Source organism: Geotrypetes seraphini, chromosome 3 (assembly GCF_902459505.1).
Source record: "Geotrypetes seraphini chromosome 3, aGeoSer1.1, whole genome shotgun sequence".
Classification (NCBI taxonomy): Eukaryota; Metazoa; Chordata; class Amphibia; order Gymnophiona; family Dermophiidae; genus Geotrypetes; species Geotrypetes seraphini.
Genome location: NC_047086.1, coordinates 12,097,795 through 12,125,794, shown reverse-complemented (window position 1 = coordinate 12,125,794; position 28,000 = coordinate 12,097,795). Strand labels below are relative to the sequence as shown.

At 43.2% G+C, this 28,000-nt stretch overlaps 1 protein-coding gene across 2 annotated transcripts in view; it reads right to left on the bottom strand.

Moving 5' to 3' along the window:
• RTN4IP1 (reticulon 4 interacting protein 1) overlaps window positions 1-28,000 on the bottom strand; it is a 105,269-nt gene that overhangs the window by 58,543 nt on the left and 18,726 nt on the right. For both annotated transcript variants that reach the window (XM_033936858.1, XM_033936857.1), the window contains exons 2-5: window positions 19,725-19,876; window positions 15,459-15,527; window positions 9,485-9,609; window positions 5,345-5,393 (exon numbers count right to left, since the gene is read on the bottom strand). In XM_033936858.1, the coding sequence (XP_033792749.1) occupies window positions 5,345-5,393; window positions 9,485-9,609; window positions 15,459-15,527; window positions 19,725-19,876 (395 nt within the window). The remainder of the gene's footprint in view (window positions 1-5,344; window positions 5,394-9,484; window positions 9,610-15,458; window positions 15,528-19,724; window positions 19,877-28,000) is intronic.

Genomic DNA, 28,000 nt, shown 5'->3' with positions numbered 1-28,000 from the left:
TATGAAACTGAATTTGAATGATATTAAAGGTAAAGGAATTTTTGGAGGGTTCTTTAAGGTCAATATATTAATTGATTTATAGGTATGATATAATAAAACATTTTTAATAAGTAGTAGATATGATATAAATGAACAGATATTCTTGAAAGAAATAGAGATATATGAAATTAAATGAATTTGATATAAAATTAAATATTTTAAGTAAAAGTTTATGTCTTTTAAAGATTGTAGTGTATGGATGGGGGTCATTAATTTAATAAAATAAAATATGGTGGGATAATTATTAAAACATTAAATATAGGGTTAAAAATGAATAATGGAATTTAATTGAATACTAGTATAGGTAAATGAATTTCTTTAGATGGTTATTTAAGGTCAAGATATTAATTGATTCATAGGTAGGAAAATATTTGAATTGAATAGATTTTTAATAATATACGAGATGAAATATTTTTAAAGGCTGTCTGGGGGGGAGTGTGGGGTTGCATTTCCTATGTGCGTTACAAGTTTATCCATTTGGAGGGAGGGTTTGGGAGAGATAGGGTTGGGGGGAATATTAATAATTTATTTATTGATGAATTTGGGGGAGAAAGATGAAGGGCAATTGAATATTTGGAGGGAGGGGGGACTAAGGGATTATTGAATATTTGTTGCAGAGTACATTTGGAAAAGAAGAGAAATGAGAGTTTAATGGATTTAATATCGGAAATTATGAATGCATGGGTGCCTGATCATTTGATAATAATTATAAATTATGATATTATTAGAATGGATATATATGTTAAAGATGATTAAGTTTTTTTCATTGAATGTTAATGGCCTCAATCATGTGATTAAGAAAAGGAAAATGTTAGACTTCCTTAAGAAACAGAATTCGGACATATATTTCATACAAGAGACACACCTATCGATTAATGAATCTAGGAAGCTGGAAGGTGGGTGGATTTCCAAGTGTTTTTTTGCACCAGCGAATGGGAAGAAGGCAGGTGTGGCAATATTAATAAGTAAGAAATGTTCAGCAAATTTTCAAATGGTTGCTGCAGATCCCTTGGGAAGGTGGGTACATATCAAAATGAGCATGGGGAATAATACCCTTGATTTGTTTAATTTGTATGCTCCAAATACTAATCAAATGGAGTTTTTCAAAAATATGCAAAAAATACTATTACCACTGGCTGCTTCTTATCGAGTGGTGGCTGGAGATTTCAATGCTGTAATGGATCCGATAATGGACAAGAGTCCAAGTAAAATATTAAAATCATTAGGGTTAGATAATTTGGTTCAATCTTGTGATTTAACAGATATATGGTGTATTCTTCATTTTAATGATCGGGAATTTTCCTTTTGTTCGCAAGTGCATAAATTGTTTTCAAGAATTGATTATATATTTGTTTCAAATAAAATAGCTCAAAAAGTGAATAAAGCCATCATAGATCCGATAATTTTATCTGATCATGGTGGTGTTTGGATTGAATTACAATTGGATGAGCAAGTGGAGGCAAAGCCGATTTGGAGGTTCGATAATGCTTTGATTGCAGATCCAAAATTTATTGATGAGTTTAAATCAAAAATGAATGAGTTCTTTCAAATTAATGATTCTGGAGAGGTTAATATTGAGATGGTATGGGATGCTTTTAAAGCAACCATGAGAGGTTATATTATTTCATACTCAGCTTATGTGAGAAAACAAGCTAAGAAACAATTCTATGATTTAGAAAAAGAAATTAAAATTTTAGAAAAAAAATTAATGGATAGGTGGGAACATAAGACATTACAAATTTTGTTAAAAGCTAAAGCCAAATACAATGAGTTATCTTCAAAGCTTGTTAGAGAGGATTTGTTTTATCAGAAAGCTCAGTATTATGGACATTCAAATAAGGCTGGAAAATTATTAGCAAATTATGTTAAGGCAAAAAAAAGTAGGACAAAAATTGCTATAATAAAAGATAATAAAGGGGAATCATACACTAAAAATGAGCATATTTTAAAACAGTTTCTTGCTTTCTATAAGGATCTTTATTCTTCAGAAAACTATAGAAATAAAGAACAAGATGGTTTAAATTTTTTAAATTTACTTGAGGGTCCAAAAATTCCTGAGCATATAAAAGGAAGTTTAGAAGAACCTATATCTCTAAAAGAGTTAGAAGAAGCATTGAAATCTCTTAGAGTTTGATCCGCTCCAGGTGGTGATGGGTTTACAATGGAATTTTATAAATCATTTCAAAATACTCTTTTACCATATCTGTTAAATTTGTATAAGTATCAACTGACTAATGGTTGTATTACAGGTACTATGGCAGATTCGGTGGTTATTGTTTTGCCAAAACCAAACAGAGATCCTACTTTGGTATCAAACTATAGGCCTATTTCATTAATAAATGTAGATGGGAAAATTCTTGCTAAAACAATGGCTTGGCAAAAGCTCTCCCGTACATTATAGATACTCATCAAACAGGATTTGTTGCAAGGAGACATTCTTCACATAACACTAGGTTGGCGTTTCATACTTTAAATTTAACAAAAACAGTAAAAGATCTGATGTTTATGGTCTCTCTAGATGCAGAAAAGGCCTTTGATAGGGTAGAATGGAATTTTATGTATCAGGCATTGGAGTGGTTTGGGGTGGGATCTGGATTCATTCAAATGGTTCAAACGCTGTATAGCTTCCCTGGTGCAAGATTATATATTAATAATAGTTTATCAGATAGATTTGACTTGCGGAGGGGGGTTAGGCAGGGTTGTCCTTTATCTCCGTTGCTTTTTGATGTTGTTCTGGAACCCTTGTTAATTGCTATTAATCAAGCAAAGGGGATACAGGGTATTCCCTATTCAAACTGGGAATATAAACTGTCTGCTTATGCAGATGATATTTTATTTTATTTGAGGAATCCAGTGACCACCATACCATGCCTACTTGAATTAATAGAGAGATTTGGAAAATTCTCAGGATATAAGATCAATTGGAGTAAGTCTGAAGTTTTACCGCTTAATGTGCATTGTATCAAAGGATTATTCGATTCATTCGATTTTGAATGGAAGGATGAGGGCCTAAAGTATTTAGGTATATTAATCAAAAATAATGTTGATGATACAGTAAAGGAAAATGAAAAACTTTTACTTAAAAAAGTTACAGAGATGTGTAAAAAATGGAATCCATTGCATTTATCATGGTGGGGGAGAGTTCAAACTATTAAAATGATGATATTGCCTGTAGTTTGCTATCAAATGAGTATGATACCAGTTTTTTTTCAGGGGTCATTCTATAAAAAGTTAAATGGTATTCTTACGAAATTTGTTTGGTTAGGTAAAAGACCAAGACCAAGAATTGCTTTAGTATCTTTACAAAGATCAATTATGGAGGGAGGGGTAAATTTTCCAAATTTTTATGGGTATCATCAAGCCTATATTCTACGTCAGGGTATGTATTGGATCCTCCCAGAGCTCATGGAGAATGTCCCAGATTGGTTATATTTGGAATGGCGACTCCTGTTTCCTTTTCATTTGGTTCATTTGCTTAGTATAAAAATACCTAGAAGATATAGAGAAGATAAAATATTTGTTGACACATGGAAAACATTAAGGTATGTTAGTAATCTGTCACCTATTCCAATTGTTAAATCTTTACATCAATCCGTTTGGGTAAACTCCAAGATCAAAATAGGCGGAGCGCAAGTCGTCTGGAAGCAATGGATTATTGGGGGTATTCGTACCTTGAATGATGTTATTTTAAATGGATCACTGCTTAGTTTTTCACAATTGCAACACAAATTTGGTCTGAATAAAAATCAAAGTTTTAAATGGTTGCAATTGAAGCAAGCTATTTAGGAGGGGTTCCCTGAATGGAAGACACTTAATAATCAATATAGTTTAGAATTAATTTGCTTTCAGGCGGATTTCTTGGGTCACCAAGCCGCACAGTGGTATAAATTATTAAGTGAATATGTGAATAAAAAAAAGAAAGCTGGGTTGAGGGATATTTGGAGCATTGAGATTAAGCACCAAATTTTGGCATCTCAATGGCCACGAATTTGGTCTTGGAGAATAAAATCAACAATGTCGGCATCTAAGAGACAAACATGGTTGTTTTTGTTGCATAGAGTGTTTTGGACCCCAGTTCGTTTACAGAAAGTAGATAATTCTAGGTCTAATAGATGTTGGCATTGTAAACAAGAAGCAGGGACTTTAGATCATTTAATTTTTTTCTGTCCTTGCATAAATGCATTCTGGAAGTCAATATGGCCCCAAATTAATTTGTTATTAGAAAATCATGTTGCCCTGTCCTATGATACAATTTTATTTGGCATTTCAATGAGATATAAAAGTCAAATTTCAGGATCCAATAATAAATTATTATTAATATTAACAGGAGTTGCCATTCAGCACATAACTAGGAATTGGAAAGACTATACAAGTCTGAATTTTACGTTTTGATGGAATACAGTGTGTTATATATATAGAATGGAAAAAACTATAGCATTACAAAATGGGAACTATAATAATTTAAAAAAGATATGGGGGGCATTAATGGAATATTCAAATGATTTGGCACCTTTACTAGACTGATTGAATATATTATGAAAAAGATAGAATATGATAATGATTGAAATATAGAAATGGGAGGGGATGGGGTGGGATATTTCATTACTTAATAAGATGTATGGTTAAGAATGAACAAGTGATTGTGTATAATATATTATATAAAATTGTAAACTTGTTGATTGATGTAAAAATGAATAAAGAAGTTTAAAAAAAAACAAATTCCAACAGCCCTAAACTAAACCAGGGAAGTCTGCACAGGCTTACCACCTCTACCTACTGGAGATTGAGCACAGACTGATTGTACTTGAGATTGCACAGCCCACTTGTACGTCAGCCAAAAGTCTCAGTCTCTTTCTCTCTCCGAGAGATCCTACCTGCCTATCCCAGGCCCTCTTGAATTCAAACACAGCCACCGATTAAAGTACTGATGGAGAACCACTAAACAGAAGCAAAAGTCCTGGATTGCCCTTGTCATATACAAAGACAAGGACCAACTGTGTAAGAGTTTTATGCAGCAGGAAAATTGGTCATCCCAAACTCCAGAATCGTCTTCTGGGCTGGATTTAAATTTGAGGAGACACTGTAAAGAAGACAGATTGAGCAGCAAGATGTCATGTAGCTACTTTTGCTACAGCTCAGTTTTACATGTGGAAATGGATCTTTTCTCTCTGTACCCAAATATGAATGACAGTTAACGATGCTCTGATGCGACTGCACAGGAAACCCACAGTACATGACCTTAATGTCGCTGTACAGGAGATACATGACAGTCTTTATCTGAGGGAATCGTTACTTTAATACATACCTGGATGGCTACAGTACCAACACCACCTGCTGCTCCAAGGATTAAAACTCTATAAGACAGAAGCAATTAAAGTTCTTTAGCACAACATTTCTTAAAAACCATATCTACAGAAGATAACCGTTCCAAGATAGAAGAAAACAGTGTTGTAGCAGTAGAGGGGACAAGGTCACTAAAATCGGTGCACTGAACAAGGACAAGATAATGTTCTTAAATACCCTTCCAGACACACCAAGGGCTGAAGCCGGACTGCTTCCATATCTTCAGCACTTAACTCAAATCTTATCATCATTTTCCCTAAAATTGTTAGCTTTACCTTCTTAATTTATCATTTATTTACATTTCTTATATACTGTTTCTACTTGAAGTGGTTTACATTCAGGTACTCTTAAGTATTTCTCCCTATCTGTCCCGGCGGGTTTACAATCTAACTACAGTACCTGGGGCAATGGAAAGTTAAGTGACTTGCTGATGGTCACAACTAAGATGGTTACGGGGTTGGAGGAGCTGCCTTACAGCGAAAGATTAGAGAAACTGGGCCTCTTCTCCCAGAGGAGATTGAGAGGGGACATGATCAAAACATTCAAGGTACTGAAGGGAATAGACTTAGACTTATCTTGAATGTTTCAATCATGTCCCCTCTCAGTCTCCTCTTTTCAAGGGAGACGAGGCCCAGTTTCTCTAATCTCTCACTGTATGGCAACTCCTCCAGCCCCTTAACCATTTTAGTTGCTCTTCTCTGGACCCTCTCGAGTAATACCGTGTCCTTCTTCATGTACGGCAACCAGTGCTGGACGCAGTATTCCAGGTGAGGGTGTACCATGGCCCGGTACAGCGGCATGATAACCTTTTCCAATCTATTCGTGATTCCTTTCTTAATCATTCCTAGCATTCTGTTTCCCCTTTTCGCCTCCGCTGCACATTATGCAGACGGCTTCATCAACTTGTCAACCAGTACTCCCAAGTCCCTTTCCTGGGGGGTCTCTCCAAGTACCGCCCCAGACATCTTGTATTCATGTATGGGATTTTTGATACTGACATGCATTACCTTACACTTATCCACATTGAACCTCAATTGCCATGTCGCTGCCCATTTCTCGAGCATGGTTATGTTGCATTGCAGATCTTCACAATCCCCCTGCGTCTTCACTACTCTGAATAACTTTGTATCGTCCGCAAATTTGATCACCTCACTTGTCGTACCCATTTCCAGATCATTTATGAATATGTTGAAGAGCACGGGTCCAAGCATCGAGCCCTGCGGCACCCCACTGGTGACGTTCTTCCAGTCCGAGTAGTGTTCATTCACCCCCACTCTCTGTTTCCTATCTGCTAGCCAATTTTTAATCCACGTGAGTATTTCACCCTCTATTCCATGGCTCTCAATTTTCCGAAGAAGTCATTCATGCGGTACCTTGTCGAACGCCTTCTGAAAATCCAGATATATAATGTTGACCGGGTCACCCTTGTCTATCTGCCTGTTGACTCCCTCAAAGAAGTGCAGCAAGTTCGTCAAGCAAGATTGTCCTTTGCAGAAGCCGTGCTGACTGGTCCTCATCAGATTGTGTCTGTCAAGGTGATCAATAATGCGGTCTTTTATCAGCGCCTCTACCATCTTTCCCGGTACCGAGGTCAGACTCACCGGTCTGTAGTTTCCCGGATCTCCCTTCGAACCTTTTTTGAAGATCGGCGTAACATTCACCACCTTCCAGTCTTCCGGAATCTTTCCCGATTTGAAAATATGAATGCAGATATAATGGATCATACTAAGAGATTTAAGTTAATCTGGGGCCCTTTGATATCTTTTATGGATGCGTTGTAATTGGTTTTTTCTTAGATCCTGTTAGTATATTGCACACACCCAGGGGGAGGGAGGGTGGGAGAGAGATATTTATGTCATGGTTTTATTCTCTTGCAAGGTACTGGTTGGGTGGGGGGAGGGTTTTGCTGTGGGGATTTTGATTGATTATAAATGCATATATGAATAATGTTGTTTGTGTACATACTGTACTGCATTTTTGTTAACTTTGGAAAATTAATAAAGATTTAAACAAAAAGAAAATGGTTAACACTGTTCATGAGCCTAGAGCAGGGGTAGGCAATTCCGGTCTTCGAGAGCCGGAGCCAGGTCAGGTTTTCAGGATATCCACAATGAATATGCATGAGATAGATTTGCATCTCAAGGAGGCAGTGCATGCAAATCCATCTCATACATATTCATTGAGGATATCCTGAAAACCTGACCTGGCTCCAGCTCTCAAGGACCGGAATTACCTACCCCTGGCCTAGAGTACTGATGCTGTCTAGATCAGTGGTTCCCAACCCTGTCCTGGAGGACCACCAGGCCAATCGGGTATTCAGGATAGTCTTACTGAATATTCAAGGAGCAGATATGCATGCCTGTTACTTCCATTATATCCACAACATCTGCCATCTCCTCCTCTCCCTAAGAGATCTCACATGCCTGTGCCATACTATCTTGAATCCAGATACAATCTTCATTTCCACCACCTCCAGCATCTACCACTCTTTCTGTAAAGAAGTTTTTTTTTTTTTACATTACTTCTGAGTCTTTCACGGTGAGGTCACACCATGGAGCAATACACAGGCACTAACTGCCTCTAGTGTCAGCATTAGGTGCTGACTATCGGCCTGCTAAATCCTTTTCCTGGGCAAGTGATTCCTACATCACGTAGCTATAGATCAGGTTCCTCTTTCCTACATGCATCACTTTGCAGTTGCTCACATTTATCATCATCTGCCATTTTGATGCCCAGTCTCCAAGCCTCACAAGGTCCTCTTGCAATTTAACAACTCTGAATAACTTTGGGGTTTAGCAGCAGGAAGAAATGTTGGGTCATTATTGCTGTTTTTCCCTCCCAATTTCAAGCTTTGTTTCAGTGCCTGAGCCAAACATCACTTGGGCACTAACAGAAAAGTTGATATTTGTGTACTGAACTGCAGATTTACTGTGATTTTAGCTTGGCATAAATTTGAATACTCATTATTTTGAGCACTCTTCTCCATTTTTCAGAACTAGATTCACAGTAGAGTTTCCCTGTACCATGAATCTTTGAGCATTGAGCTCTCATCGTACCCTGCAATGACGGATCCAGTTTACCCCAGAATTAATCTAGCTACTAAACACTGTACTTCATTAACCAGAATCTTAAAAGATGCCAGTGAAGTCTAAGGAGAATTTCAGAAGTTTTTATGTAGGTAAATTCAGCAGTTAGCTAGGTGAAACCTGCTCCCCATCCAACCTCACTGTGAAATAGCAGCAGGCAGGGTAGATCAGAGAGACAACACCCTGCTGTAATGCAGGAGAAAATATGCTGGCCCTGAATTTTAAAAAGAGATCCCTGTGTGGAGTTTTCCTTTGAAACTTTAACTCATGAAAAACAGGATGCCACAAAACACATAAACTCCTGATCGTCATAGGATCGATATTATGTATCTTTTTATATATATTATTGAGAAATTTTTCATATTAAATTTACTTATCTTGATCAATATAGTGAAACCTACAAGCCTTCAAACTCATCAAAAAATTTTAACTGAATTTATATAAAATGGAACGTTCAATAGCGGTACAAAATGGAAATTATAAAAATTTTATTAAAATATGGGAGCCATTAACATTGTTTTGTAATGAATAAACGCCATTTTTTTCTTTTGAAAATAAATCATTTAAGGAGGGATGGGGGGAGGGATTGTACATTTGAAGAGAGGGTAAAATGAATTAAGAAAAATAGTGTTAGGAGGGAGGGTAGGTTATGGGTTTATATATATATACAATTGTTATTATCTTGATGGATTTATCAAGTGTTGTTTTTGAGCAAATGTATGATCTTTATTTTACACTTGTTGAATGATTAAAAAGGAATAAAGAATTTAAAAAAAAAAAAAAAATTTTTTTTACTGCCTGCTTCATCTCTGCAAGATCTTCAAAAGTAAGGACACAACACAGCTCACCACTACTGCATAGCACTGTGTATGTCCAGCGGTAGTAAAAAAAAAAAAAAAAAAAAAAAGTTAATACTACTCACTGACCACAATGCAAGCTGAAAAGAAACATTCCCATTACTTATAATCCAGAAAGGAGCCCAGTAAGACTGTATTCCTGCCCACCAGCTCACGCACCGTTTTCCTGCGCAGTTATCTTTCTGAAGTCCACAGGTATTGATTAGCGCAGACCAGGCTGTCAGAGTGACGAACGGCAAAGCAGCAGCTTCAGTGTGGCTCAGGGATTTGGGCTTCAGTGAGACCTGAATTGCAAGACAAATGTTGCTGAAGAGGGTGGCGCTTTAGCACTCACTGTAAACAAACGCATTTGAGTGAAAAGGCAAATGAAAGAGGAACAGCAACAGCAGCACATGATCAAACAGCTTAATGGGGGCAATTCTACAACTGGGCACCTCCATTTAAGTCTCCCAAGGACACAGCTAGAAGAATCTAGAAGAGAATTGGGCACCCAGGTTCAGTTATAGGATATTAGTTTGGGGCATCATTTATAAACCATGTTACAGTGTCCATAGACCTGGTTCACTACAGATGCCTAAATATGCACTTACTGCCCCCCCACCCCCACCCCATGCATTTACACGTGCTCTTATAGAAAGAAAAGATTAGATTCTTGCCTTGACACAGACTGCAAGTCTGTCTGTCCAGTACCGGCCTTAGTTCTTGAATTTATACCATTCATTTTCTAATTAGAAATCCCATATTTTTATCCCACGCTGTTTTTGAATTCCATCACCATTTTCTTCTCCACCACTTCCTTCGCGACGGCATTCTAGGTCATCTACCATGAAATTCCTATCATTACTCCTAAGTCTTCCTCCCTGCAACCCCAATTTATGCCTTCTAGTTTTGACATTTTCCCTTTTCTGTAAAAGATTTGGTTCTATATTCCTTTCAAGGATTTAAACATCTGCATCATTATCTCCTGTCCCTCCTCTCCTCCAGATTATACATATTTAGGTCTTCCAGTCTCTTCTTGTAGTTCATTTGGTTCAAACCCTTTACCATTTTCTTTGCCTTCCTCTGGACCGCTTCAAGTCTTTTTATATCCTTCACCATATACAGCCTCCAAAACTGAACACAATACTCCTCCAAGTGTGGCCTCACCAACGAACTATATAGGGGCATCAACACCTCCCTTCTTCTGCTGGTTATTCCTCTTTCTATACAGCCTAGCATCCTTCTGGCTACAGCTTATCCTTATCACACTGTTTAGATGCCTTTAGATCCTCAGACACAATCACCCCAAGGTCCACCTTTTTGTCAGTGCTTATCAGCCTATCACATTACATTACATTAGTGATTTCTATTCCGCAATTACCTTGCAGTTCAAGGCGGATTACATATGAATTGTCAGGACATTTAGAAGTACATATGGAGAGGTCTGGATATTTTCTAGTTTGCTAAGGAATGGAGCGTATTGCAAGTGATGTTTGAGGTAAATCTACATGTGTTAGCTTGGTTTTATGTATTTTTTGAATAGTAGGGTTTTGTTTCTTTTTTGAAGATTTTGTAGTCTGTGGTTGAAGTCAGCATATTGGAGAGTTGGTGGTCCAGCTTTGCTGCTCGAGTGGCTAGGAGGTTGTCACACATACGGTTCCCTTGGATTTCTACCCCCCTCTCCCCCAAATGCATCACTCTGCACTTCTTTGCACAGAAAGCACAGTTACTTATCGTAACAGGTGTTATCCAGGGACAGCAGGCAGATATTCTTGACTGATGGGTGACGGCACCGACGGAGCCCCGGTACGGACAATTTTAGAGTGATTGCACTCTAAGAACTTAGAAAGTTCTAGCTAGGCCGCACCGCGCGTGCGCGAGTGCCTTCCCACCCGACAGAGGCGCGCGGTCTCCAGTTAAGATAAGCCAGCTAAGAAGCCAAACCGGGGAGGTGGGAGGGACGCAAGAATATCTGCCTGCTGTCCCTGGATAACACCTGTTACGGTAAGTAACTGTGCTTTATCCCAGGACAAGCAGGCAGCATATTCTTGACTGACGGGTGACCTCCAAGCTAATAAAAAGAGGGATGGAGGGAAGGTTGGCCATTAAGAAAACAAATTTTGTAAAACAGATTGGCCGAAGTGTCCATCCCGTCTGGAGAATGCATCCAGACAATAGTGAGATGTGAAAGTATGAACTGAGGACCAAGTGGCAGCCTTGCAGATTTCCTCAATAGGAGTGGAACGGAGGAAAGCTGCAGATGCTGCCATAGCTCTAACTTTGTGGCCCGTGACAGAACCTTCCAGTGTCAGGCCCGACTGAGCATAACAGAATGAAACGCAAGCAGCAAGCCAATTGGATAGGGTGCGTTTAGATACAGGATGACCCAACTTGTTAGGATCAAAAGACAAAAACAGTTGAGGAGATGATCTGTGAGGTTTAGTGCGTTCGAGATAGTAAGCCAAAGCACGTTTACAGTCCAAGGTTCACCAAAGCCTGTTCACCTGGATGAGAATGAGGCTTTGGAAAAAATACAGGTAGGACAATGGACTGATTAAGATGAAAGTCAGACACAACCTTAGGGAGAAACTTGGGGTGTGTACGTAGAACCACCTTATCATGGTGAAAAACCGTGAAAGGTGGATCGGCCACTAGTGCATGCAACTCACTGACCCTCCTGGCAGAAGTGAGAGCTATCAGGAAGACCACTTTCCAAGTGAGAAATTTGAAATGTGCTGTGGCCAAAGGTTCAAAAGGAGGCTTCATTAAAGCGGAAAGAACCACATTGAGATCCCAAACCACAGGAGGGGGCTTGAGAGGTGGTTTTACATTGAAAAGGCCCCTCATGAATCTAGAAACCAGAGGATGAGCCGTTGTAATTGCTCCTTAAGCTGGACCTGAAGGATGGATGCTATACGCTCATCCAGAGATGGTCCCGATGGCACCGGTAACACTTTTTTCTTGCTCGACGCTCAGGCGAAGTCGATGCCGATGAAGAGGCAGTGACTTCTATGGGAGCGGAGCGCTTGCGGGGCCGGCGCGCAGTCTGCAGGACTTGGCTCACTGCTTGTTCGACTGGCGGGCCAAGAACAGAAGGGGATGGCTTCTTAGCCGGCTTACCTGAAGGGTGCGACACAGAAGAGACCTCTTGCGGTGTCGAAACCACCGGTGCCGATTTGGAGGAAGTCGCCGGAGTCGACGCCGATGGAACTTCCATAGCAGCACCGAAAAGAGTCCGCTGTTGAATTTGGCGGTTCTTCAAAGTTCTCTTTTGAAGAGAACTACAGCGGGTGCACGTTTCTGCCCTATGGTCCGGACCCAAACACTGAAGGCACCACTTGTGCGGGTCGGATAAAGAAATAGGGCGTGCACACCGCTGACACTTCTTAAAACCCGGAGAATGGGGCATGAAGGGAAAAACGGCCGTAGCAAAATCGAAGCCCGAGGCTTCGATGGTGCCAACAGGCCCTGCCGGGGCCGACCGAAAAAAGTCGAAAAAAATAAGACTTTTTTTTTTTTGGAAAATAATAAAAGAAGAAAAAGTGAATAAATTCACGAGAAAAATTACGCGAGCGGGAAGGCGAAAAAAGAGAGTCCAACAGCCGTTGGAAACACGCGTCTTCTTAGCTCCGCGGAAACTAAGAAACTGGGGACCGCACGCCTCTGTCGGGCGGGAAGGCACTCGCGCACGCGCGGTGCGGCCTAGCTAGAACTTTCTAAGTTCTTAGAGTGCAATCACTCTAAAATTGTCCGTACCGGGGCTCCGTCGGTGCAGTCACCCATCAGTCAAGAATATCTGCCTGCTTGTCCTGGGATAATTTTAACTTCTAACTTTTGCAGATCCTTTTTCACATTTTCCACTCTGTTACAAATCTTGGTATCATCTGCAAAGAGGCTAGCCTTACCTTCCAACCTTTCAGCAATGTCGCTCACAAACATAATGAACAGAACTGGTCCCAGCATCGATCCCTGAGGCACTCCATTACTCACTTTTCCCTCATCCAAGCGAATTCCATTAACCACCACCCTCTGTCAGTAAGACCTCCAATACTAATGTCTAGATATGGTCCAGCATTGAATATCTGGAGGATCTTATTTAGCCAAAGGTTAGTGTACAATTAATGCTTACTGCCACCAGCTGTACTGACCAATGCATTTTTCTGTTTTACTATTATCAATGCTGGCTGAGAACTACAGGCAGTCCCCGGGTTAAGAACAAGGTTCATTTTTAAAGCTGTTCTTAAGTTGGATTTGTCTGTAACTCAGAACTTGTAGATTTTCAGATTCTTGCTGCTGACCTCTGCTCCCAGCTGACAAACGGGCCAACTGTCCCTACCAGGGTTCCCTCTAAAGTACAGCATGCACACCCATACACTGTTCTTAATGTGCCATGCATCATTCCTGAATCTACTACAGGAGAAGTGTAAGAGTCTATGCCACTGGAAATACTGCTCAGTAAAATCAAATGAAGCCACAACTGTGATCTTAAGTAAGAGTCATACTTAAGTCAGGTGTCTGCAACTCGGGGACTTACTGTATATTTTATCCACAGTCCACTATTCATCTTGCAATTATCAATCTTCCACCTTTCAGTTTAAGTTCACCCCCTTCCCGCTACTCCTGTGTGCTAAGTTTTGATCTGCTTGTGGTTTCTAAAGTAACTCCATGTGTACTTTAACCTCATGTTTTCTCTTGCATGCTGGTCTAGTTCTTTAAAAAGTGGCCTTTTTGTTTTGTAAATTGCTGCTTCTTACTTCCCGTGTGCTGCTGGATTCTCTTTTCTGTTTGGCAATTTTAATTTTTCACTTCCAAACAATATTGGTACTTAAATTTCTGCATCCCAAAAATACACAGGTTCACATTTTCTTGGGTAGTGGTATAGTTCCATTATTCTAATTCAGTTTTCTTCTTATTTCCCCGCAGCGCCCAACATGTCTTGCTGTACTGCAAATGGGTGAAGACTGAAGCATAGCTCTGACGATCTTTATGCATTTGAAGAGAAACTGTAAGGCAAGAAGCTATGTTCTGAGGCTCCAGAGGGGCTGACTGAGGAGTCACACTAGAAAATACTTATTTACAGAAAGGGTGGTAAATGCTTGGACCCACATTCCAGGCCCCTAGTTATTAATAAAAGGGAATGTTAAAGGCCATTTTAGATCTAAGGCATTGCACCAGGAAATAAACTATATCTACACTCAAGCAAGCTTGGAACAAGTGAAGGGATAGTAGAAGGGAGTGTGGTGCAGTGGTTAAAGCTATAGCCTCAGCACCCTGAGCAAGTCACTTAATCCCCCCATTGCCCCAGGACAGACAGGGAAAAATGCTTGAGTACCTGAATAAATTAATGTGAACCATTCTGAGCTCCTCTGGGAGAACAGTATAGAAAATTGAATAAATAATGTGATAACCAGAGCTGGCATTGTGACATCATAATGCCTCATTCCACCAATGCCTAAGAGCCAACCTCATCAGTGATGTCACAATGGCTTGATTGTCCTTTACTTGGATTACATTCCGATTTCTAGAGTGGTGCAGTGGTTAAAGCTACAGCCTCAGCACCCTCAGGTTAGGGGTTCAAACCTACACTGTTCTTTGTGACCCTGGGTAAGTCACTTAATCCCCCCCATTGCCCCAGGTACATTAGATAGATTGTGAGCCCACCGGGACAGACAGGGGAAAATGCTTGAGTACCCGAATAAATTCATGTAAATCATTCTGAGCTCCCTTGGGAGAATGGTATAGGAAACTGAATAAATAAATAGAAGACATGAGATGTAGACTGGATAGCCTTTATCTGCCTTCATTTTTTTAAATGTTTTAAACTGGGCAGACTAGTTGACCTAATGGTGCTGAACATATTCTGTGCTTCTGCAAGCATGCACAGAATACAATCCATAAACATCTCCCCCTCCTTTCTACTCAGTCAACAGGTGCTCACAAGGCAAGAGTTGAGACTGGCTGCATTTTATAACTATTTGAAAAGTGACACAACGGTCCTCTTTAAACTGGACCTTCAAAAATTATTCTTCAAAGTATTGTTCTTTTAATTCTGAGATATATGGGAGGTGAAAGTACTGCCTGACATTCTCCGTTTCCGTGATCACTCTGGCTTGCCGCAGCTGTTGCTGCAATGGATTTGCAAAATTCACTGTACCTCATTGCCACTTGCCACCACAAACTCAGACAGAGTGCCTTGCTTCCACGGAGGGATGGCTGCCCATACCTACAAACAAAAAAAATAACGAACAATTAGAATTTTATGTTTATTAAAAACTTTATATACTGCATTTTCTGTCCAATTAATCAATAACTTTAAACAAACAATTGGCAGAAGGCTGTATGAAACACAAGATGTTCTTCACATATTGACAGCTATTTGAAAGTGGATTAAAGCTGTCATGGATTTTTAGGCCAGTTTCTAAAGTAATGTAGTTAGGTTTGCATTTTGTAGACTGTGGGCATATTTACTGGCCTAGAATTTATAATCAATAGCTGATTCTTTACCTTAATGTAACTTGGATTATTTATGTTCAATAGAATCTTGATTATCTGACATAAATGGGACCGACAGCTTGTTGGATAATACAAAACAAGTGGATGAGGGAGAAAATAAAAGTATATTGATTGCATGTTTAAAAAAAAAAGGAAGCTCCTGAGCCAAAAAATAAATATACAGTATTTAAAATAAGCACATTTGGTGGAAATACTTAAATACTTATTAACATCAATTCCTCTGCTTAATAAGATTTACTATCTACCAGTATCCTCTAAACCAGGGATCTCAAAGTCCCTCCTTGAGGGCTGCAATCCAGTCGGGTTTTCAGGATTTCCCCAATGAATATGCACTGAAAGCAGTGCATGCACATAGATCTCATGCATATTCATTGGGGAAATCCTGAAAACCCGACTGGATTGCGGCCCTCAAGGAGGGACTTTGAGACCCCTGCTCTAAACAGTCCCAGGGTGCAATGAAAGAAGAAAATATTCAATCTTCTCAAATAGATTTGAAAAATATTTCAGCTATTTTAGAGGAATCTATTACAGAATCTTTGGGAAGGACTAGCCTACTGGCTTCCTTCGTTCTTGAGCAGGACTTAAATACCTTTATGAAACAGTATTTCTGCTGTTCCAAAGAATTATTTCATGGCAAATCACTAAAGCCACACAAGATTGAAGAAAACAATTTCTTCCTATGCGACAAAAGACAAAGGCCTTGGGGTCTATTTTCTTGTTAGCATACCCGTGCAAATTAAATACATTTTTTTTCTCCCAGAACAACTGAAGGCCTTTCTGGAATTAAGAAAATCACCTCAGTGTAATTCATGATGAGATAATTGGACATTTAATTAGTGCTATGCTTTTCCTTAACAGTATAACCTAAAATTCACCTTCTCTTTATTTCTCTTGATAACTCCCATAGATTTTGGTCTAAGGAAGGGGAAAAATTATTCTGGATTTAAATTGTGATATTAATAGTTGGCATTCTTACCAGGGCAGGATTAACCAATAGGCCCAGTAGGGGCCGAAATGGTCACGGGGGCCCGATGAAGGAGGGCATCAACTGAAAGATGAAGGAGGGCATCAACTGAAAGAAGCCAAGAGAGAGATACGTCTGGCCCGATGAAGGAGGGCATCAACTGAAAGAAGCCAAGAGAGAGATACGTCTGGCGAAAGCACAGGCGGAAGAACAAATGGCTAAAAATGTAAAAAAGGGAGACAAAAATTTTTTCAGATATATTAGTGAAAGGAGGAAGATAAAAAATGGAATTGCTAGGCTAAAAGATGCTGGGAACCAATATGTGGAAAGTGATGTGGAGAAAGCGAATGTGCTAAACAAATACTTCTGTTCTGTGTTCACAGAAGAAAATCCTGGAGAAGGACCGAGATTGTCTAGCAAAGTTACACGGGAAAATGGAGTAGATTCTGCGCCGTTCACGGAGGAGGGTGTTTATGAGCAACTTGAAAAACTGAAGGTGGACAAAGCGATGGGACCAGACGGGATCCATCCCAGGATACTAAGGGAGCTCAGAGAGGTTCTGGCGAGTCCTATTAAAGACTTGTTCAACAAATCTCTGGAGACGGGAGTGATTCCTGGGGATTGGAGGAGAGCGGATGTGGTCCCTATTCATAAAAGTGGTCACAGGGATGAAGCAGGAAACTACAGGCCGGTGAGCCTCACTTCAGTTGTTGGAAAAATAATGGAAGTTTTGCTGAAAGAAAGGATTGTGTACTTCCTTGAATCTAATGGGTTACAGGATCCGAGGCAACATGGCTTTACAAAAGATAAATCGTGCCAAACGAACCTGATTGAATTTTTTGATTGGGTGACCAGAGAGTTGGATCGAGGACATATGCTAGATGTAATTTACTTGGATTTCAGCAAAGCCTTTGATACAGTTCCTCATAGGAGGCTGTTGAACAAACTTGAAGGGCTGAAGTTAGGACCCAAAGTGGTGAACTGGCTGTCGGACAGACGTCAAAGGGTGGTGGTTAATGGAAGTCGTTCGAAGGAAGGAAAGGTGAGTAGTGGAGTCCCTCAGGGATCAGTGCTGGGGCCAATCCTGTTCAATATGTTTGTGAATGACATTGCTGAAGGGATAGAAGGAAAAGTGTGCCTTTTTGCAGATGATACCAAGATTTGTAACAGAGTAGACACCGAAGAGGGAGTGGAAAAGATGAAAGAGGATCTGCAAAAGTTAGAGGAATGGTCTAATGTCTGGCAAATAAAATTCAATGCAAAGAAATGCAGAGTAATGCATTTGGGGATTAATAATAGGAAGGAACCGTATATGCTGGGAGGAGAGAAACTGATATGCACGGACGGGGAGAGGGACCTTGGGGTGATAGTGTCCGAAGATCTAAAGGTGAAAAAACAGTGTGACAAGGCAGTGGCTGCTGCCAGAAGGATGCTGGGCTGTATAAAGAGAGGCATAGTCAGTAGAAGGAAGAAGGTGTTGATGCCCCTGTACAGGTCATTGGTAAGGCCCCACTTGGAATATTGTGTTCAATTTTGGAGACCGTATCTGGCAAAGGACGTAAGAAGACTTGAGGCGGTCCAGAGGAGGGCGACGAAAATGATAGGAGGCTTGCGCCAGAAGACGTATGAGGAGAGACTGGAAGCCCTGAATATGTATACCCTAGAGGAAAGGAGAGACAGGGGAGATATGATTCAGACCATCAAATACTTGAAGGGTATTAACGTAGAACAAAATCTTTTTCAGAGAAAGGAAAATGGTAAAACCAGAGGACATAATTTGAGGTTGAGGGGTGGTAGATTCAAGAACAATGTTAGGAAATTCTACTTTACGGAGAGGGTGGTGGATGCCTGGAATGCGCTCCCGAGAGAGGTGGTGGAGAGTAAAACTGTGACTGAGTTCAAAGAAGCGTGGGATGAACACAAAGAGTCTAGAATCAAAAAATAAGATTAAATATTGAACTAAGGCCAGTACTGGGCAGACTTGAATGGTTTGTGTCTGTATATGGCCGTTTGGTGGAGGATGGGCTGGGGAGGGCTTCAATGGCTGGGAGGGTATAGATGGGCTGGAGTAAGTCTTAACAGAGATTTCGGCAGTTGGAACCCAAGCACAGTACCGGGTAAAGCTTTGGATTCTTGCCCAGAAATAGCTAAGAAGAAAAAATTTAAAAATTTAAATTGAATCAGGTTGGGCAGACTGGATGGACCATTCGGGTCTTTATCTGCCATCATCTACTATGTAAGTTACTATGTATGTTTTTTCCAAACAGCGATGGGCCCCTCCATCATCAATCGGCAATGCGGGCACCCCTCCGATCGGCAATATGGGCCCCCCCCTGATCAGCAACACGTCTCCCCCCCCCCATCGACAGAAAGTAAGACAAGCAAGCAACGCGGGTAAGAAAGGCAACGGGAACTGTAATTTTGCAAGCGGTGCTGCTTGCCCAAAGCTTCCCTCCTACGCAGCTTCTTGTTTCTACCTGGGAACATGGTGGGGTGGGGCAGGGCAGGGGGCTCAGTGTACTTGTGTGCCTAGGGGCCCTCGACAAATTAATCCTGCCCCGATTCTTACTGGTTTTCTCTAACAAGACGTTCTTCTTGTATATTTATGTTGAAAATGATAAAGAATGAAAAAATATATATATATAAGCACAGAGAGCAAACATTTACCAGGGGAAAAGGACTTATCAGAACATGATTCTAGAGGAGAAACATACCAGGATTTCTTCAGATAAGAGACAGGATGCAAGGATCAAGAGAGAAGGACCTAATACCAGAAGCCTGAAAAGCTGGGCTAAGCAGATAGGAGTGAGAGATGACAGGCAGGCAGAGTACTGAGCTGTGGAAGTCACCAAATGCTGGCACTAGCTATGAAGTCAATTGTAGATCCGGGAATACTTTTAAAATAAACACTCTCCCATTTCTATATGGTTTCACCCCACATACCTCATCTCCAGGCTTGAAGTACTTCACATCGAGTCCACACTCCATGATTACGCCCGACAAGTCACGGCCCAGAACCAGGGGGAATTCGTTGCCCTTGGTTCGTATATGTAGTGGATCCCGGGACATATTCAATGATGCAGCTCCATAACCACCTGCACAAAACGAACAAACAGGTTTAAGAGAGGCATGGAGTGGCGGTGAAAGCAGAAAATCTTTGAGGCAGCAGAAATCATAGGACCAAGGTTCACAATTCGCCTCTGCCAGTGGCGCTCGCTGAGCTCTAGGCCAGTTATTTATGTTTATTACATTTTGAGTAATTGCAAAATTGTGGACATGTCAAGTCTAAGCAATTTACAATCAAGAGCAAGAAAAAGAACTCCAATAAACATTGATAGGAAAGATACACATTCATACAAGATCCTAATCCAGGGCTTAAAAAATAAAAAGTATCTAAAATTGAAAAGTCGTGACTATAAAGCATAGTTGTGTCAATTGCATCGAGTTAATATATCATTATGTCATTTTGTCTGTCACTGGGAGCGAATTCCGTACTCTGGACATGAAAGTCTGAGCGCAACACTCCCACTCCACAAATTAAAGACATTAAATATAGATACTGAATGCACTCTTCAGTTCAGAAAATGTCACAGAATCTGTAGACCTTAAACTCCTGGTTCCATCCAAATATACATGAACAAAACACCCTACACACATACCGTTCACCAGGGGAGGGGCCTCTGGATTCATCTGCCTGCTCTCTAAGGAAAGAAAATTAACAGGTAAGACCATGAATTTTACCTTCCATAGCAAAGCAGCAGATGAATCCAGACTAGTGGGATGTAGCAAAGCAAACTCAAACCGGGTGGGACGCCAATGCCGCCTCTGCCAGCACCGCCGCGCCAAAACTGGCCCTCCGCCGGGCCGCTACGTCTCTAAACGGTAATGCTTCGAAAAGGTATTACCCGATGACCAGGTGGCTGCACGGCAAATTTTCCCTCCAAAGACATCCCACCGGACTCCGCCCCAGACGTTGCCAATGCCCGAGTGGAATGAGCATGAAGGTTGCCCCCGGTACCCTTCTTCCCTGTCAACACATAAGCCGAAGCCACCGTCTCCTTGACCAACGCGCAATGGACGCTTTAGACGCCGCCATCCCCTTGTTTTTTACCCGCAAACGCCACAAAGAGATGGTCCCGACCGACGAAAATCATTCGTCACCCCCAAATAATGGAAGAAGCATACGCCGTACATCCAGGAGCCGCAACGACCTAAACCGTTTACCCCAATCCTCCTTCCGGAAGGACGGGAGGAATATACTCTGGTTCACATGAAATGAAGAAATCACCTTAGGCAGGAAGGACGGCACTGGCCGCACCGACACCCCCGTCTCAGAAAAACGTAAAAAGGGTTCTCTGCAAGAAAGCGCCTGAAGTTCCGACACTCGCCTCGCCGAAGCCATCGCCACCCAAGAACACTGTTTTCAGCGTTGACATCCTTCAAAGTGGCTGCCTGCCAGGGGCTCAAAAGGTGCCCCCTGCAACCTCCCAAGGACGAGCTTAAGATTCCAGGAAGGACACATTCGCCTGACCGGCGGGCGGATATGGTGAACCCCTTTGAGGAAACGAACCACGTCCGGCTGCGAAGCTAGTGACGCTCCAGCCACCCGGCCCCTGTAACAGGCAATGGCCGCCACCTGAACCTTTAAAGAGTTATAGGCTAATCCTTTCTCCACGCCTTCCTGCAGAAAAGCAAGAATAGCCGGCAGAGAGGCATGGAAGGCGCGACTTCCTGTCATCCGCACCATGCCTCAAAAATCTTCCAGACTCTCGCATAGGAGGCCGAAGTCGAAATCTTCTTTGCTTTAAGAAGCGTGGCAATCACCTGTTCTGAATAGCCCTTCCTCTTTAGCCTTGACCGCTCAAGAGCCCACGGCCGTAAGACCAAAGCGGGCCGGATCTTCCATCCAGATTGGGCCCTGAGTTAGTAAGTCCGGAGTTACTTGGAACGTCACCCGATCTCCTCCGGAAAGTTGAGGAGATCTGCATACCACGGCCGACGCGGCCAATCTGGAGCCACCAGGATCACCCTGCCGTGAAGAGCGAGATGCGCTGTAACACCCGACCTATCATGGGCCAAGGCGGGAACACATACAGAAGGGAATTTGGAGGCCATGGGAGAGCCAACGCGTCCCCCCCCCTCCGAGCCCTTCTCCTTGCGTCTGCTGAAGAAGCGAGGCAACTTCGCATTGCGGGACGAAGCCATGAGATCCAACTCTGGCAACCCCCAATGACGGACTAGCATGTCGAACGCTCGAGCAGACAATTCCCATTCTCCCGGATCTAGAAGATTTCTGCTGAGGAAGTCCGCTTGCACGTTTTCGTGACCTGCAATGTATGCCGACAGAAGCGGAACATGCCCTTCTGCCCACCGAAACAATCTCCTTGCCTCTTCGGCCAACTGCGGACTCCGAGTGCCCCCCTGACGATTGACATATGCGACCGCCGTGACACTGTCCGAAAAGATTCTGGTCGGCCTGCCCTGAATCAGGGACTGAAAAGCCCTCAGCGCCAGCCTGATCGCTTTTAATTCCAGCAAATTGATGGGCCAATGGGCTTCTACTAAGGACCACACTCCCTGCACCGACGCTTGCAGGCACTGGGCCCCCCAGCCCCGCAGACTGGCATCCGTTGTCACCACCACCCAATCCGGTGTGGCCAACGGCATGCCCCGCCACAGGTGCAAGTCGTGTAGCCACCACTGCATGCTGCGAGCCGCCCGAGGACTCCATGGGAGACGCACATTGTAGTCCAAAGAAGCTGGGGACCAGCGAGAGAGAAGCGACTGTTGTAAGGGCCTCATGTGGCCCCGAGCCCAGGGGACCACCTCCAAAGTCGCTACCATGGAGCCCAGAACCTGCACATAATCCCAACCCGAGGTCTGGACGACCCGAGAAGTAGGCGAATCTGAGCCTGCAATTTCCTCTCCCCGGTCTCGGGGTAGAAATACCTTCCCCAGAGCAGTGTCGAATCTGACCCCCAGATGCACCAACGCCTGCGACGGGGACAGAAAACTCTTGGGGAAGTTGACGATCCACCCCAACGACTGAAGGAGAGAGATTACTCTCTGAGTGACCGACAAACTCTCCTGTCTGGACGAGGCGCGGATCAACCAGTCGTCTAAGTAAGGGTGTACCCGAATCCCTTCCTTGCGAAGAAAGGCTGCTACCATCCACCATGACTTTGGAAAAGGTGCGGGGAGCCGTTGCCAGGCCAAAGGGCATAGCCCGAAACTGATAATGCTGGCCAAGAATCGCAAACCTCAGATACCGCTGATGCGGAGGCCAGAATCGGAATATGGAGGTATGCCTCCTTGAGATCTAGTGACGTGAGGAACTCTCCTGGACGTACCGCCGCATGACCGAGCGCACCGTCTCCATCCGAAAATGGCGGACACTGAGAAATCTGTTGACCACTTTGAGATCCAGCACCGGTCTGAACGACCCCCCCCTTCTTTGGTACAATGAAGTAAAGAGAATATATCCCGCGGCCTACCTCTTCCGGGGGCACCGGTACCACCGCCCCCAGATCGAGCAGCCCCTGAAGAGTCATGCGGACCCGCCTCTCCCTTGGCCGCCCCATGGCACGGGGACACCAAGAAAGAATCTACGACGGGAGAGGCGAATTCCAACTTGTACCCTTCTTGAACAATGTCCAATACCCACTGATCGGACGTGATTGTGGCCCACTCCGCCCGGAACGCCGAAGCCGGCCCCCTAAGGGAAAGGCGGAGGGAGCCAAGCCCCCGTCATTGCGGAGTGCGATTCGCTGGGGTACGAGATGGCTGACCTGAAGAGGGTTTCGTCGTACGAAAGGAACTTCTCTGCTGAAACCTAGGTCTCGACGCAGCAAAAGAACCAGATGCAGCTCTGAAGAATGGTTTACCAGCCCTGGATCGCCTAACATCTCTGAATGCGCGGTCTAGACGATGAGGATCTCACCTGGGCCCTAGCCCTATCCTCCGGTAGACGCTGTGTTTTTGGTATCCCCAAAATCCTTCACCAATTTATCTAAGTCCTCTCCAAACAATAAACCCCCTTTAAAAGGGAGTCTCACCAGCCGAAGCTTGGATGCTGCATCTGCCGCCCAATGCCGGAGCCATAAGTATCTGCGCGATACCACTGACAGAGACATCTGCTTCGCCGATGCTCGAATGATGTCATATAAGGAGTCCGCCAAATAAGCCAAGCCCGACTCCAAATCCGCCAGTTCCGAAGGGACAGAACCTCCGGACTCCATTAAATTATCGGTCATCCCTTGGGACCACTGCAAACATGCTCACGCCGCATATGAGCTGCAAATTGCGGCCTGTAAGGTAACCGCAGCAACTTCAAAGGACATCTTTAGTGAAGATTCAATCTTCCTATCCTGCGCATCCTTTCAACGTAACCCCCCCTTCCACCGGCAAGGTAGTCTTTTTAGTTACCGCTGCCACCAAAGCGTCTACCCTAGGTAACCTAAACTTATCAAGTTCGGTCGGGTCAACCGGATACAGGAGCCGCATGGCCTTCGCCACTCGTAAACTGGCCTCCGGCGTATCCCATTGCGCCGCGATCAGCTCCTGCATGGCTTCATGCACCGTAAAAGACTTAGGTGGCCTACGTGTACCTGCCATCAGGGGGTTACCCGACACCTTAGTATCTTCCTGAGAGATATTCAAACCCTGCAAAGCCTTTGAAATCAAGGACGCCAGCTCCTCTCTATGAAACAGCCGGAGAGCGGAAGGATCATCAACCTCCCTGCCCGGGGGATCCTCTGCCTCCCAATCTAAGACCTCACCCTTCCTCTAAAGATTCAGGAAGAGAGAAAGGGGATAAGGGAAGAGTACCCTCTGCGTCCACGGTCGCGAGTCTGTGTTTCTTCGCCCCCTGCGACCGCCCCGGCGACAACCCAGGACCCGTAGGCGGTCCGGCATTAGCACCGGCCAAACCCGCAGAGGTAGAAGGCCCAGGGAGGGACGGACAAGCCACCGGCACCGACTGGGCCGACTGCGAGCCCTGTAGCAGAAATGCGCGGTGCAACAACATAATAAACTCCGGTGAAAAGGAGCTCACCCCATTAAAGGTGAACCGCCTTGATCAACGCTGGGGCGCGCAGCCACGCCGTCCCCTAGCGACCCCGGCTCCACGACCGCCGCTGACTTCCCCTCAGCACGAAAGAGCCTCGCAGTCCCTCCGAGTCGCCCTCGAGGCCCGGGGACGCAGACCGTTGCCTCGCAGACACGGGAGATGGCTAACTCACAAGCTTGCATGAAAGCATCTTCTGCCGGTGTCTCCACACACCCGGCAGAACAGAAGCCCGACAGTGCTCTGCGCTTCCCACAGCGCGAGCACCGCTGAGAAGCCTCTGCTGCCATCTCTGTAAACGGCGAATGCAAAAAACTTTTTTTTTTTTTTTTTTTCACAAACGCGGCGACACGCCGCCGACCTCCGACTCCGCCCCCCCCCGCTACCGCCGGTACGAAAACGAACGACCGACTAACGAATGAGGAGGCAGCCAGCAAACAAATTTACTCACCACCGGTCCCCCGCTCTAACTGCAGCCAGGTTACCGCTGGTAAAGCCACACGAACACAGCACGGCACAGCACAAGCAGGAAGTCGTTGGTTTTTTATTTATTTTTTTTTTTTTACTGGAATGAAGAAACCGAAGCACTATGGCAATGTACAAGAGTTGTTTGGAAGTTCCTTCATTGGCGGTGGTGCGTCTCATTTGCAATCACAGTCAATGTTTTCAGTCCAGAGTCCAATACTTTTGAATGCCCTCCCTTTAATTTTGTGTCAAACTAAGACGCTCCTGAATTTCAGGAAAGGGTTAAAAACTCTGCAGTTTGAACGTTCATTTGACTCTAGTATTAAGAATACCTAATTTTTTTGTTTGCTTCTGAGCAGGGACAGTCTATTGTGTGTTAGAGAGTACAGTGTTGCGTACGCCTTTCAGCACTACAGAAATAGTAGTAGTAGTAGTAGTAGTAGTGTGTTTTTAATGTACCATGTATGTTATTTTGTGCCCGCCTAGATTTGGAGATAAGCAGGCTATAAATAATTTTAAATAAATAAAATGTAACTTTGCTTCATCCCATGACCTCGTACAGCTTCTAACCAGGTCTGCTAGAGCTAGGTTTTTCTGTTCCAAGATTATATGGGGGTGAGGAGTAGGTATACAACACATACATCAATATGATCTGGTAAACCTTCCATCATACTGAACTGAGATTAAATAATTGCAGTGAAGTGTGCCTGTCTCTAATGGACAATCATTTAAAAAGCTGTTATCATTTACCAGACACACTGAACACTCAGAATCTTCTATTTCCACCATCATCTTCTATGGTTAAACCAGAGCTTTCTAAACTAATGGACAGGAACAAATTCACATCTTTATATCAGCTGTGATCAACAATGTATCTAGCTTCAACAGGTTGCTGGAAACTGCTAAAATCACACCACAGGCTACAGTCATGACGTTTTCCTGCTCTGGCTTTTTAAGGCGCATTTGCGCTTCCCTTCGTTAGCTCCGCCCTCCCCAAGCCGGCTCGATGACTTGTATTTTGTAATCTGGGTTCCTGAAGAAGGGATGTTTCCCAAAACCAGGCTGGTTGGACCTAGTATGCTGTGGTTCTCCCTGTCTTGGGAGGCCGTTCTATTTTCCATCATCAGCTTCAGCTAAGTCGGCTTTTTGACCTTATTGGGAGTTCTCTGGGGGAGGTTCTCAGAGTGACTGTTTGCTTGACCTTATTTGTGTTATTATTGTGCCTTATTTTGCACTTTTTTCACGTTTTATTTACTTCACACATCACGGTAGTACCCTATGATGGTGTGGGGGCAGGGACTGGTTGGCCCTTGTCTCAGATGTGAAGCATAGGAGTATTGCTCCCTTCGCTGCTTTATCACACTGAGGGTACACCGTTATCAAATTATATTAATTTCAAACGTGATTTTTCACTACTGGTGTTTATAGGCTGGTCAGCAAACAGTCTCTCTCAGAACCTTTTTGATCTTTACTGCCTACATATTACTACAGCAGGAAAAAGAATCCTTGCGGAGAAATTTAGACAATATCTTTCTAGGCATTAAACTAGAAGGTGAGGGTGGTGTATGTATGAAGGACAATTATAGAGACTACCCCTGGCAAAAGACAAGATGAGATGGTAGTAAAGATTGCAACACAAACAATATTAGCAACTCACTTCTTAGCGTTGGAACAGGAAGTGAAATGAAACAAAAAACTATACAAAAAAAAGATCACCACTGAAAAATAGCTGGAAAGTGATGACCACAAATGCTCGCAGTTCAAGATATGCAAGCCCTGATGTTAGAGGGAGACCTGGATATTGTTGCTATCACAGAGACGTGGTTCAGTGAATCCCATGGATGGGATGCAAACATACCGGGATATAATCTTTTTAGAAGCGACAAAGATGGTCCAAAAAGTGGAGGAGTAGATCTCTGTGTAAGGATTGATATCTTAGCGACTGAAATGCAAGGAACCTGGGGAGAGGAAGAAGCGATATGGATCGTTCTGAAAAGAGAAGGTGAAACTTCTATCTATGTGGGTGTAGTCTACAGACTGCCGACTCAATCGCAGCAAATTGTTAAAGATCTGATTGTGGATATCCAAAAGTTTGGAAAGAAAGAGGAGGTGCTGCTGTTGGGAGACTTCAACCTGCCGAATGCGGACTTGAAAGTTCCGTCTGCGGAATCGGAAAGAAGTAGGGAGATTGTGGATGCCTTTCAAGAGGCTCTGCTCAAACAAATGGTGCCAGAACCCACAAGGGAAAAAGCGATATTGGATCTGGTCCTCACAAATGGAGAGAGTATATCTAATGTACGAGTGGTTTGGTGTGATATAACGGCTGAAGTGGAGAGCGGCCGCACAATACTAAAAGTCCTAGATTTCAAACGTACAGACTTTAATAAAATGGGAGAGTACCTGAAGGAGCTATTAGGGTGGGAGGACATAAGAGAAGTTGAAAGACAGTGGTCTAAGCTGAAAGGAGCTATAAAAATGGTTATGGAACTTTATGTGAAGAAAATAAATAAAAACAAGAGAAAAAGGAAACCAATATGGTTCTCTAAACTAGTGGCAGAGAAAATAAAGGCAAAAGAGTTAGCGTTCCTGAAATATGAATATAAGAATTGCCGCTGCTGGGTCAGACCACTGGTCCATCATGCCCAGCAGTCCGCTCACGTGGCAGCCCCCAGGTCAAAGACCAGTGCTC